Source organism: Schistocerca gregaria, chromosome 3, assembly GCF_023897955.1.
Source record: "Schistocerca gregaria isolate iqSchGreg1 chromosome 3, iqSchGreg1.2, whole genome shotgun sequence".
Classification (NCBI taxonomy): domain Eukaryota; kingdom Metazoa; phylum Arthropoda; class Insecta; order Orthoptera; family Acrididae; genus Schistocerca; species Schistocerca gregaria.
Window position 1 is genome coordinate 381676981 of NC_064922.1, and position 13667 is coordinate 381690647.

General features: G+C 50.6%; 1 protein-coding gene across 1 annotated transcript in view; it reads right to left on the reverse strand.

The window, feature by feature from the left end:
- The window catches only part of LOC126355012 (transmembrane protein 272-like), a 56955-nt gene that overhangs the window by 4703 nt on the left and 38585 nt on the right, over nt 1-13667 (reverse strand). Inside the window, exon 5 of the mRNA XM_050005152.1 lies at nt 876-1016. Within this exon, the coding sequence (XP_049861109.1) occupies nt 876-1016 (141 nt within the window). The remainder of the gene's footprint in view (nt 1-875; nt 1017-13667) is intronic.

The window sequence follows — 13667 nt, forward strand, 5'->3', positions numbered from 1 at the left end:
CAAATGTTGATTGATGTCTGTGCTATCATATCTGCTGCTGGAAATAACTCTCTCTCATTTACAGTGCCAACAAGATAAACGTGTGTGTGTGTGTGTGTGTGTGTGTGTGTGTGTGTTTTGTTGGAGGTAGGAGTAATACAACCTAACCTAGCACTGAATATTATCTTTCCAGTTACCATCCACTATAACTATCTTCTTCAAACAGGTCTAAAATACCAAAAAGTTCAATACTGTATTATTATTGAACTCATACTTCCTCTTCTGCGTGTTTCTAATGTAAATGGAAAAAGTGGCATGTTGCATTTCACTCATGTTGGTAGTGTATAGGATTTTAGCTCTTGCTGCAATTGCTTGTAACAAATTTTTGTCCTATTAAACACATCAGCATTATTTGCCAAAGAATGGTTTTCTATGCTGGATATCTTTACTGTAAGATCTCCTATTTCAATTTATTTAACATCTCTGAGCACTCACTGATTCAGCAAATGCATGATATTGCTTGCAGCTCTTTCCTGAATCTTTCTTGTAATTCTTCAGTTGGTCCAATTCAATAAGGGTTCCTGACTGACAAACAATACTCCAGTATTGACAAGAGAATTCACTTCTAACATAGTGATGTCTATAAATAACTATTCACATTATGCTAATGTGATCAACAATCAAGGAACTGGAAATTGCAAGGGAAATTTTTCAAACTTCAATAACAAAACTGTTAAAGACTTACAGGACTGAAGTATTTTCAAAAGGAGGGAGATGTGGGTGGAGGGAGCCTCTAAATTTAACATTTTAGATTATTCTTAAGTACTTATAGCAGCAAAGTTTCATGGAAATGCTATAAGAGAAATTTCTAATTTTATGTTAACAAATGCAATTACCAATGATGAACCAGCCCAACATGAAACAGTTTAGAAGTGTCTGTGTTGGAGACTGTCTCACACGTTCCTCCTCTTGTTCTTCCTCCCGTTGTCTAACTCTGGCTGATAAATGGAGGAGTTGTTTCAAAACTCCAAAACCACCTAGATCGAAACACAATTATTAGTATTCATGAAAGCCATCATATTTCTCAAGTAAATTGAACTCTAGTGCCTTTACATTGATAGCCGAAAGGGGAAAATTGCAACACTGGTGGATGAACTCTGTGATACCATTAACCATATCTGGTTTCATGTACATTAATTATTCAAAGGTTATTACCTATTATGCAGAGCTAATATGCTTTTATAAAGAAATGAGAGTGAAAAAGTAAGAAACAGAAGAGCATTAAAGGTTCAGAAATTTAAGCTGAGAAAGGGACATTGAGATTAGATAATTATGAACAAATTTAAATACAGCGCAGCTCCAGGATAAATTTCAAGAGAGCCAAGTGTTTAGATGGGGCAGTCACTGAAACCAGCTCTTCCTGGTCAGATGACATCAATAATCATTGACTGAGCCTCAAAACATGCACTGTTTCTGACAAACAAAAAATACAATTTCTATTGCACCTAAACAAAACATGTTAACATAAAGTACAATGAGTTCTCAGTGTGTCATGGAACACATGCATAGCAAACTGCAGATCCAGTTCTTATTAAATGTGCTCATGGACTGATGACTCATTTGAGTCTTGTTTGCTACCCCTGCACTCCCATGGGTTCTAATTGTGAAATAGGCATATTGATTCACACACCAGCTGCATACTCTACTTGTTCTGGCTCTCTCCAAAAACCTAGCATTTCCAAGTTTATCCTACTGTTAAATCTTTGTACTTAATAGTAAAACTCTGGCATCTGCGTCTGCTATGGCTAGGCTTTAGGCAAATGTAAGACAGCATTACAGACCTTATTTAGGTGATAACATGAGTCATGTTTACTAAGGTTTCCACTATTCTATTTTTAGTGGATACTTTCCAATCCATGTCCCAGAAGTTAGATACCTGTGTCAGCACTCACTTGGTTATGGTGCTCTCAACCAACAACCAGGCCCCTGTTATTATTAACTTGCAACAAATACCTTAAATGCATGCAGTCTAGTATTGAGTGGAAAAAACTTCTGATAATTGTACGAGACTGCATTGGAAACAGATCTTTAAACAGAACATGCCAACACGAGTACTTAGTGCTCGCATTCCCCGGTGCACACAGAGTGACACCAGTGCTTTTCCCCTCCCTCCCCTCTTTCCTCCCTCGTAGTGGCTGTTGTAGCATGTGTGTGGCAGACAGCGCTCACTCTCGCATCGTCTTCAGTGCACTGAAGTATCCGTTCAAAATCTTATCAAATGAGACACTGTTAATCTGTCTTGCGAGCATTCAGCATGAGCAGAAATGGTTCTGTTTTAGTTGTGCCACTTTTTAATCCTCACACTTGTAAAGCCTGACCAGAAAGCACTGTGCCTAATATGCCATTCTACCATGAATATCGAAGCACTGACAGTGCGCCGTCACAATGAAGATAAACTTTCCTCACCACAGGAGGAGATTGTTGGACCAGACTGAAGTAAACTAGTTACTAAATTAATGATTAATTGATTAACTGAGAGAGTATGGGACCAAACGGTGAGATCATCAGTCCCGCGATTCCAAAGGGGGTTACATAAGGAAAAGAGTCTGCTAAAAGTGAACAGATTCAGTCAGAGGAGTCACATTATAAAAGAATGAACATTAAACACACACAGCAAAAGCATAAAACATGAGACCAAATCTGACAAATGGAAAAAGGGGGGGGGGGGGGGTTGTCGGTCATGGGATCACAGACTGAAGACTGCAAAAGGAGTCCCAATCACAACCAAACCGCTCCTGCTCCAAGACGAAAGGAGAATCTTATATCTGTAAATAAAAACCACTATCAGGGAGGAAACCGAGGACCAGGTCTACCATCCGTGTATCGTCCACTAATATTAAGCAGGAAGACTATACATAGCACAAAGGGCTGAAAGAAGGGGACACGCTGCCAATATGCAAAATATCATCAGTGTGGAGCCACAACCACATTGTGGTGGTAAGTCGTTACGTAGAAGGAAACAATGGGTGAGCTGGGTATGGCCAATAATGCGTCAACGACTTAAAATAGTAGACTGCTTCTGGAAGGGGCAGAAAGAAGTGCCCCAAACAGCAGTAGACTTCTTGATTGTGCGGAGTTTATTACTATGGGCAGTAGTGTTCCAGATGGCACTCCACCATTGGGCAAAGAGAAATTTGATACAGATCTGCATATCTGCAGCTGGAATTGTGAAAGGAAAAGGGGGTCAAGTATCTGCTTCTCTAGCCAAACGGTCACCCAATTTATTCCCTGGGATGCCCACATGACTCGGGGCCCAGAGAAAGACGACTGAACAGGCAGCATGCTTAAGGGCAGAGAGAAGGTCATCAATGGCAGAGAACAAGGGGTGATGAGAGTAGCATCGATCAATAGCCTGAAGGCTGCTCATGGAGTTGGAACAAATTAAAACACTATGGAGAGAGGCCTGAGAAACAAAAAGAGGGCTAGAAGCTCTACTGTAAATACACTATATGATCCTGGCAACAAATGGTGATCAAAGCAGGTAGGAAATGTGAAAGTGTATCCCTGGAACTCTGCAAGGATGGCACATACAAGACACTGGTAAACCACAGGAGGAACAGAGACCTTAGGACCCTGGAAAAGAGCAGTCGTAATCAATCTGTCGTCTAGGCACCATCCAAGGGGGAATATGGGAGGAAAGACGTGGGCCACAGTCCAATGAATGCAGATGGAGATCCCGGCAGAGGATAGTGAGATGCATGCCAACCGGCAATCCCACCCGTGGGTGCGTGTTAGGAGAGAGACATCCCTTATTGGTGAAGAGCACAGGGTGTACAGGATGGCCAGAGAGTTGGCGAATGGTGACTGCATAAGAAACAAGGAGTTTTCTTCGCTGAATGTGTAGAGGGGCAATCCCTGCTTCTGTGCGGAGACTATCAACAGGACTAATGTGAAAGGCTCCAATAGCCAGATGCACTCCACAATGATGGAAAGGGTCAAGGAGTTTCAAAGTGGAAGGAGCTGCTGAGCCATAAACCTGGCTACCATAATCGAGTCTGGTTTTGTCCAGAGTACAGTAAAGATGGTGAAGAGTGCAACGATCTGCACCCCAAGACGTGTGGGCCACGAAGCGGAGAGCATTAAGCTTCTGCATGATTGTAGTCTTTATGTGACAAATGTGGGGCAGCCATGTCAGCTTGTTATCAAAAATAAGGCCCAAGAAACAGGACTGTGTTACAACATCATCAAGGAGCTGGTTGCCTAAATAAAGTTCTGGATCAGGGTGTACTGTGGGTTGATGACAAAAATGCATAAACCGCGTTTTGGAGGAGGAAAACTGGAAGCCGTGGACAGTGGCCCAAGTAGAGGCCTGTTGGATGGCGCCTTGGAGCTGGTGCTCAGCAGAAGCCATCGAGTGGGAGCTGCACCAGTTGCAAAAAATGTTAATGTACAACACCAGGGTAACCAGATGCCCAACAGAGGTAACAAGCCCGTTTATGGCAATGAGGAAGAGCGTAACAACAGAGGTCACAAGCCCGTTTATGGCAATGAGGTAGAGCGTAACAACAGAAGTCACAAGCCCGTTTATGGCAATGAGGTAGAGCGTAACACTTAGCACAGAAGCCTGTGGGATACCATTCTCCTGAATCTGAGGGGTGCTGAGTGAAGTGCCAACTCAAACCCGGAAGAGTCGGTAATATAAAAATTCGCGGATAAAAATCAGAAGGGGACCACAGAAGCCCCAGTTGTGGAGGGTAACTAAAATGTGATGGTGCCAAGCCATGTCACACGCCTTATGTAGGTCAAAGAACACTGCGACAAGGTGCCGGCGGTGAGTAAAAGCCTGTCGGATGGCTAATTCCAGAGTAAATGGTCAGTTGGAGATCACCCTGCCCGAGAGCCACACACATATGGTGACAAAAGGCCCCGAAATTCGAGTACCCTACATAATCTGGAGTTGAGGCTAATGAGGTGGTAGCTGTCGAGAGATGCTGGGATTTTCCCGGGCTTAAGGACAGGGGTAACTATACTGTCTCGCCATTGTGACAGAAAAGCACCCATGAGCCAGATGTGATTGAAGACCCTGAGGAGCTGTTGCCTCTGGGGAACGTCTAGTGTTGAAAAATCTGATTGTGAATGGAGTCTGGCCCATTGGTTGTGTTTCGTGAAGAGCTAGGAGCCTGCACTACTTCCCATTCAGTGAAAGGAGCACTGTAGGGCTCAACATGGTGCGGGATGAAATGGAGGGGAGGGTCTGTTCAACTCTGCGTTTCTGCTGGAGAAAGGCAGGAGGATAGGAAGTGAACAACGATGTCATCACGAAGTGTGCCTCAATGGATCAGTGCACAGAGCTCCTTGGATGTTCAGACCTGGACAGTTGACTGTTTCTGGCGGCCCAGAACACTACGGACCTTCAACCAAACTTCCGATAAAGAGGCATATGTCCCCAGGGAGGAAACATAGCACTCACAGCATCCCTTTTTATTCCAGTTAATAATGTAACAAGCCTTAGCACGAAAACACTTAAAAGTGAGGAGGCTGGTCTGGTAGGGGTGCCGCTTAAATCGCTGCAGCACCCGTCGGCAGGCCTCGACAGTGACTGCGACATCCTTGGTCCACCACGGTACTGGCCGATGACGGGACAGCCCTGTGGATAGGGGGACAGCAATGCCAGCAGCATGAAGAAGAGCAGCAGAGATGCCTTGCATGGCTACATCAATGGAATTCGAGAGGGAGGTGTCAAAGCGGACAGCAGATAGCAGACATGTATAAAGGCCAATTGGCCCTGCAGAATGCCAAACGTGGGGGCCTCTGTGCCTGGCAGCAGAAGGGGAACAATAGTGTCATTGGGAAGTGGATATCGCGAGATTGATAACAGAGAAGGTGCTATGATTGGCACTGAAGTGGGTAACCATTATTGAGGAGACACAAATCGAAGTATGTGATTAGTTGGTCAGTTAGAATACTCTGAGCCTTTGATGTAACACTCCCCCACAGTAGATAGTGGGCATTGAAATCCCCAAAGAAAAGAAATGAGGGTGGGAGTTGCTGAAGTAAGGTACATAGTAAAACATAAGCAAGTGGCCTACCTGGAGGAAGGTAGACATTGCAAATGGTGATTGCAGGAGTCATTTGCACTCTTACCTACAATCACTTCCAAGGTGATACGTAGGGGGATCCAGTCACTAAGGACATCACAGCAAACCAAACTGCAGACCCCACCAGATGCTACTGCAGGGCCAGCACAGCTCCGACGGAACGCCCAATAACCATGTAAAATGGGAGAGTGGTCGTCACGGAAATCTGTTTCTTGGAGAACAAGACAGAATGCAGAATAAGAGGAGACAGAATGATGTATTCCGGTAGGTGACGATAGTAGCCATTGCAGTTCCACTGGATCTGGATGATTGTGTGGCATGAGTCCAAGGTAGGCACGAAGGAGCCGAGGAGCAGGTCAGGTCACTTGGTCAGTAGTTATCACTGACAAGGATGGGATGATACCCATAAATTAGATGTCAGACTCAGGTTGTGAGATGGGAGTTGGCACCTCTGGGGCTACCGGAGACACCTTCTCTTGGGATTTACGTTTCTTTTCCTTCTCTTTCTGAGTTGGAGGAGGACCAAGACACAGGGGGAGTACAGGCATCTGCAAGATTAGGAACCGTAAGAGAGCGGGCGACCTTGGGGCCCTCAGATGGTGCGCCTCGTGGCCGAGTAGTGGTAACAGTCTTCTGGCCAGAGAGACGCTGGGGAGAGGGTTTGCGGGAGGGGGCCCGATCACTGGTAGATACCAAAGAAGGGGGGGATACTTCAGATGCGGTGGGGGGTGGGGGGGGGGGAGGGGGGGTAGCGACTCCCTGACGGGAGGACATGGGAATGGCATGGGAGATGGAGGTGAGAATCGGGTGGGACTGGGCTAAGAACAAGGGATGAGGAGGACGAAAGGAAGTAACAGATGCAAAATTGAAGATAGCGACACCAGATGGAGTCTCTCATACTTTTGGCGAGCCTCAGTGTAAGACAGGTGATCCAGGGACTTATATTCTTGTATCTTCTCTTCTCTCTTGTAAGCTGGGTTGTTGTTGTTGGGAAGTTTAAGGGGGACTAAACAGCTAAGGTCATCAGTCCCCCATTCCAAAAAACCGGCGAAACAAAATTTACGGAACAGGTAAAACCCCAAGGGGGGAGGAGACGCCCCTCCCCCCAGTCACTGAAAGAACACCAATGTGGCAGCGAACACTAGAGACAAGAAGAGTACAGACGAACACTGGACAGAAAGAAACGGAAGAAAAGAAGAGGGTCGGAGACTGATTGACTGACCATGGGAACAAAAATTGGGAAAGAGTCAACCACCCGAATACACACATTAAAATCTGCGACCAATGGGACACTCGAGGACAAGATACACAGAAAGGGAAAGGGACAGGTCCCCCTAAATGGAACCTTAAAAAGGACTACCACAGATAAAATTTAAAACGTCGTCAGCCATGGAGGCATCGTCGCATAAAACCAAAGGCAACGTGCCTGGGAGATTAAAAGTCTGCCGGAGGGTGCGCAGGCGGGGACACTCCAACAAAATATGGGCGACCGTCAACCGGGACCCACACTGACACAGGGGGGGATCCTCCTGACGCAAAAGATGTCCGTGCGTCAGGTAGGTATGGCCGATGCGGAGCCAACACAGGATGACAAAGTCCCTGCGAGAAGCCCGCAGGGAGGACTGCCACACATCGGTCGTCTCCTTAACAGCCCGCAGTTTATTCGGAGAAGTCAGGCTACGCCACTCGTCACGCCACATCTGAAGCACCTTACGGCGCAACGCCAGCTGCAAATCACGAGCAGGGAGGCCGATCGCCAAAGTGGGGGCGTCGACCGCCCCTTTGGCCAGCCTGTCGACACGTTCATTCCATGGGATGCCAACGTGACCTGGCGTCCAAACAAAGACCACCGAACGACCAGAGCGGGTAATGGCAAAAACAGACTCCTGAATAAAGGATACCAGAGGAGAAGAGGTATAGCAGCGGTCGATAGCCTGGAGGCTGCTCAGGGAGTCACTGCAGATGACGATGGACGTACCTGAGCAGGAACGCATATGCTCAAGAGCGCGCAATATGGCCACCAGCTCTGCAGTAAAAATACTGCAGCCAGCCAGCAAGGAGCGCTGTTCAACATGGGCAGCATGAGCAAAAGCGTAGGCAGGACGACCATCCACCAGGGAACCATCAGTGTAGACAGGCTCACAGCCTGAAAATGAGGCGACGAGCGCAAGAAAACGGTGACGGAGGGCCACATGCGGAACCGAGTCCTTGGGTTCCCGTGCCAAGTCCAGGCGGACGGACGGACGGACGGGTCATACACCAGGGAGGCATGGGTGCACAGGCCCGGAAGGGCGGCAGAAGAGGGAACGACCCCAGTTCAGACAGCAGGGACTGGACGCGGACAGCAATGGAAAGCCCAGACCTAGGTCGCCGGTCGGGCAGAGGGAGAACCCTGGCAGGGAAAAGCAGGCGATGATTGGGATGGCCCGGTGAGCAATGCACGTGGACAGCATAGTCGGCGAGCAGTCGGTGGCGGCGAATCCGCAGCGGGGGAACCCCGGCCTCCACCAGCAGACTATCCACGGGGCTCGTACGGAAAGCGCCAGTTGCAAGCCGAACCCCACAGTGGTGTATGGGGTCCAACAACGTCAACACTGAGGGCGATGCAGACCCATAGGCCAGGCTCCCATAATCAAGCCTGGACTGCACAAGGGCTCTGTACAATCGCAACAGCGTGCTGCGATCTGCACCCCAAGACGCATGGCTCAGGCAGCGGAGGGCGTTGAGGTGCTGCCAGCACTTTTGCTTCAGCTGAGTAATATGAGGAACCCACATGAGCCGGGCATCAAAGACGAGTCCTAAGAAGCAGCTAGTGTCCACCACTTCAAGTAGTTGACCGTCGAGGTAAAGTTCCGGATGAGGGTGGACCGTCCGACGCCTGCAGAAGTGCATAACTCGAGTCTTGGCCGCAGAGAACTGAAATCCATGAGTCAGAGCCCATCATGCCGCCTTGTGAACGGCTGCTTGCAGCCTGCGTTCGGCGACTCCCATAGTCGTTGAGCTAAATGAGATGCAGAAGTCGTCGGCATACAAAGAAGGAGACACCGACGACCCCACGGCTGCAGCCAGACAATTAATGGCCACTAGAAATAAGGAAACGCTCAACACCGAGCCCTGCGGGACCCCATTTTCCTGTATATAAGATGAATTAGAGGCGGCACCGACTTGCACCCGGAAAGAGCGGCGCAATAAAAAGTTTTGAAGAAAAGCTGGGAGCTGACCACGAAGACCCCACTCGTGCAACGTAGCAAGGATGTGATGCCTCCATGTTGTGTCATATGCTTTCCGCAGATCAAAAAATACAGCAACGAGATGCTGACGGCGGGAAAAGGCCGTACGGATAGCAGATTCCAGCCGCAAAAAATTGTCCGCAGCAGACCGGCCCTGACGGAAGCCACCCTGGGATGGAGCGAGGAGACCGCGCGACTCAAGGACCCAACACAAACGCCGCCCCACCATACGTTAGAGCAATTTGCACAAAACGTTGGTTAGTGTAACGGGACGATAGCCGTCCACCGCCAGAGGGTCCGCACCGGGCTTCAAGATGGGAACGATAACACCCTCTCGCCATTGCGACGGGAACACGCCCTCGCTCCAAATGCGGTTAAAGATGGTAAGGATGTGTGTCTGGCAGTCCCTGGAGAGATGCTTCAGCATCTGCGCGTGGATGCAGTCCGGTCCTGGCGCTGTATCAGGGCAATTGGCGAGGGCAGCGAGGAATTCCCTCTCGCTGAAAGGAGCATTGTATTTTTCAGAACGACGTGTGTGGAACGATAACGGCGTCCGCTCGGCGCGCTCCTTTAGAGAGCGAAAGGCAGAAGGGTAAGTTGCAGTCGCAGAGCTCGTAGCAAAGTGCGTGGCAAGGTGGTCAGCAATGGTGGCAGCGTCCGTGCAGACAGCGCCGTCCAGGGAGATTCCAGGGACACCCATAGGGGTCTGGTATCCATAAATCCGCCGGATGCGGGACCACACGAGCGACGGGGAGACACGGGAGCCCAAGGATGAAATGTACCTCTCCCAGCATTCCTGCTTACGCCGTGCAATAAGACGACGGGCCAAGGCACGGAGCTTCTTAAAGGCGATGAGGGTCTCCAGAGACGGGTGCCGCTTATGACGCTGAAGAGCCCGCCTACTGTCGCGAATAGCCTCGGCAATCTCCGGCGACCACCAGGGGACAGACTTCCTCCGAGGGAGTCCAGAAGAGCGAGGGATGGCAGTCTCGGCCGCAGAAATAATTGACGAGGTCAAGACATGGACCACCTCGTCAATGTCACCCTGTGGGAGGGAAGCAATGGTGGCAGCGGAAGTAAAAGCCGGCCAGTCAGCCCTGTTGAGAGCCCAGTGGGGCAGGCGCCCAGAAGAATGACACTGGGGCAGTGACAAATAGATGGGAAAATGGTCACTACCACACAGATCAGGATGCACTCTCCAGTGAAGGGATGGGACAAGTGCGGGGCTGCAAAGAGAGAGATCAATGGCCGAGAACGAGCCATGGACCACACTGAAATGCGTGGGAGCACCGGTGTTCAAGAGGCTAAGGTCGAGCTGAGCCAACACATGCTCCACAGCGCGACCGCGGTCATCGGAGACAGTCCCACCCCACAGAGGGTTGTGGGCATTGAAATCGCCCAGAAGCAGCAGTGGCGGCGGGAGTTGAGCCAGCAGCGCAGCCAAGACATGTCGGGGGAGTTGCCCATACGGAGGAACGTAAACAGAGCAAACAGTAATAGCTGGCGAGACCTCAATCCTGACAGCGACGGCCTCTAAAGGCGTCAGAAGGGGTACTGGTGAGCTACAGACAGAGTGGTGAACAAAGAGGCAAACTCCACCTGAAGCTCGTTGCCAGTCAGCGCGGTTCTTATAGTATCCCCGATAATCGCGAAGGGCAGGGGTCCGCATTGCTGGAAACCAAGTTTCCTGAAGAGCAATGCATAGAACAGGGGAAACACTCAGAAGCATCCGGAGCTCAGGCAGGTGGCGGAAATAACCGCCGCAATTCCACTGGAGAATGGAAGCAGGACGGGACTGGGAGGGCGTGAAGGCGACTAAGAGGCAGACGGCGCCGCAGAGTCAACGGCCGCCACTGAGCGAGAGTCAGCTGTGTCCATAGGAGAGGTCCCCGAGGGTTCCGTGAGGGCGAGATCCGCGGCAGAGGCGAGGATCTTCACCGCATCCCCAGAGCCAGAGCTATTGACAGCACGCGGTACTGAAACTGCCGGAGCGTCCTTCTTCTTGGACATGTTCCGGTCCTTCTTCTCGCGTCTGTCCTTTGGCTTAGAGGGCTGGGAGAGTTTCTCTGAAGGAGCGTCGGAGGCTGACGACGACGCAGAAGCCCTACGACCAGCAGGTGGATGAACCTTCAGCCACTGGCTGACATCCGGCGGGGTAGCAGAAGAAACGGAAGAAGGGAGGGCCCCGAGGGACCCCTTCCGCGAGAGAGGAGCCTGCAGAGACGACGCCGGCGGAGACGACGCCGGCAGAGAAGGGGGAGGGGGAGGGATCGAGCCCCCTGGTTTTGGAGCAGATGTCACTCCTGAAGCATGTGCGGGTGGAGTGACAGAAGGGGGTTTGCCCCCAACTGCTAAGGGGGCACCAGAGGAAGGCTTGCCCCCAGACACGAGGGAGGCAGACAGAGATGGACGGCCCCGAGGGCCAACTGAAGGCGGCACAGAGGAGGCGACAACTGCCGCCCGCGAGGGCGACGATAACGTAGCTGCAGCATAAGAAGTTTGAAGAGGGACAGGATGCAACCTTTCAAATTTCAGTTTTGCCTCGCGATAAGTAAGCCGGTCCAGGGTCTTAAATTCCATAATCTTCCGCTCCTTATGAAGAACGGGGCAGTCCGGCGAGCATGGAGAGTGGTGTTCCCCACAGTTGACACAGACAGGCGGAGGCGCACATGGAGAATCGGGATGAGAGGGGCGTCCGCAATCTCGACATGTGGCGCTGGATGGGCAACGGGAGGACATATGCCAAAACTTCCAGCACCGCATCGGGGGAGGGACGTATGGCTTGACGTCACAACGGTAAACCATTACCTTGACCTTCTCAGGCAATACAGCACCCTCGAAGGCCAAGATAAAGGCACCGGTGGCCACCCTGTTGGTCTTGGGTCCTCTGTGCACACGACGGACAAAATGCACACCACGTCGTTCCAAGTCAGCTCTCAGCTCGTCATCGGACTGTAACAAGAGGTCGCGATGGTAAATAATCCCCTGGACCATATTTAAGCTACTGTGGGGAGTGACGGTAACAGGGACGTCTCCCAGCTTATCACACAAGAGCAACGCCCGTGACTGGGCTGGGGAGGACGTCTTGAGGAGGATGGACCCATTCCTCATTTTAGACAAACCCGCCACTTCCCCAAACTTATCCTCCAGGTGTTCCACAAAAACATAGGCTTTGTCGAAAGAAAGGAGTCACCATCAGTCCTGCTGCAGACAAGGTATTGTGGTACATAAGGCTCCTGCTTGGCACTAGATCTGCGTCCCTCCCATGGCGCAGCCAACAAGGGGAACGACTGGGGATTATATTGTGCAGCATCGAATTCAATTTTGCCTCGCTTAGAGACGCTGGTGGCAGTGCGACCACCAGCTTGATGAGATTTATTGCGCTTCATTGCGCCACATCCGCCCAGATGCCACCTACTCCGAACGAGGGCTCTCCCCAAGGGCGCCACCCAGCCAAACAACGGGTACCTGGCCGATATCCCATTGCCCGGAGTCCCCGTGCCCCAGACAAGATGGGCACATACTCCTTGGCATGCATGGGGAGGAAACAGCTCTGGCATCTGTAGTGCGATCCCTGCGTGGTCAGGGGGCTACCACCAAGAGGGTACATGACGACCCCACCACAACGGACTGGCTACCGTGCTGGATTTTAGGTGTTGAAAGGGTCCACAGTTGCCGTGGGCGCTAAGAAGGGGATTGCGCACAAGACGAGGAGGCAACCCAGAAGACATGGGGTGTAAATCCCTCCACACGACAACAGATAGCATACAAGATGGAGGTGCACAATGGACCAATAGAAAAACACCACGTAAGGCGTCCTTCCCCAAATGGCACGCACTAACAACGGAAATTTTGAAAATGGCAGGTCAAACCCAAGTGGGGACCATCACAGAAGGCCGAAACTTTGAAGACTCCTTTTAGTCGCCTCTTACGACAGGCAGGAATACCGCGGGCCTATTCGTACCCCCGAACCCGCAGGGGGGTGTAAGTTGGGCAATCCAGTGAGTGATGGGAGTGGCGGTCAGCACAATTAACACACACAGGTGACAGAACACAAGGGGTTCCCTCACAGATGGGGTGGCCACAGTCACCACACAAAGGGTCCGCCGTACAGTGGGAAGACATATGCCCAAAACGCAAGCACCGCATAGGTGGAGGGAATTACGGCTTCACGTCACATCTGTAGCACAGAACCTTGGCCTTATCTGGGAGGCTAAACCGTGCGGTTGTCTTTGCAGCCCTTTTGCACATTTCGAACAAAATGAACGCCACACCACTCCAGATTAGCCACGAGTTCCTCATCAGTTTGCAGGATGAGGTCCCTATGAAAAATGACTCCCTGGAACACATTCAGAGACTG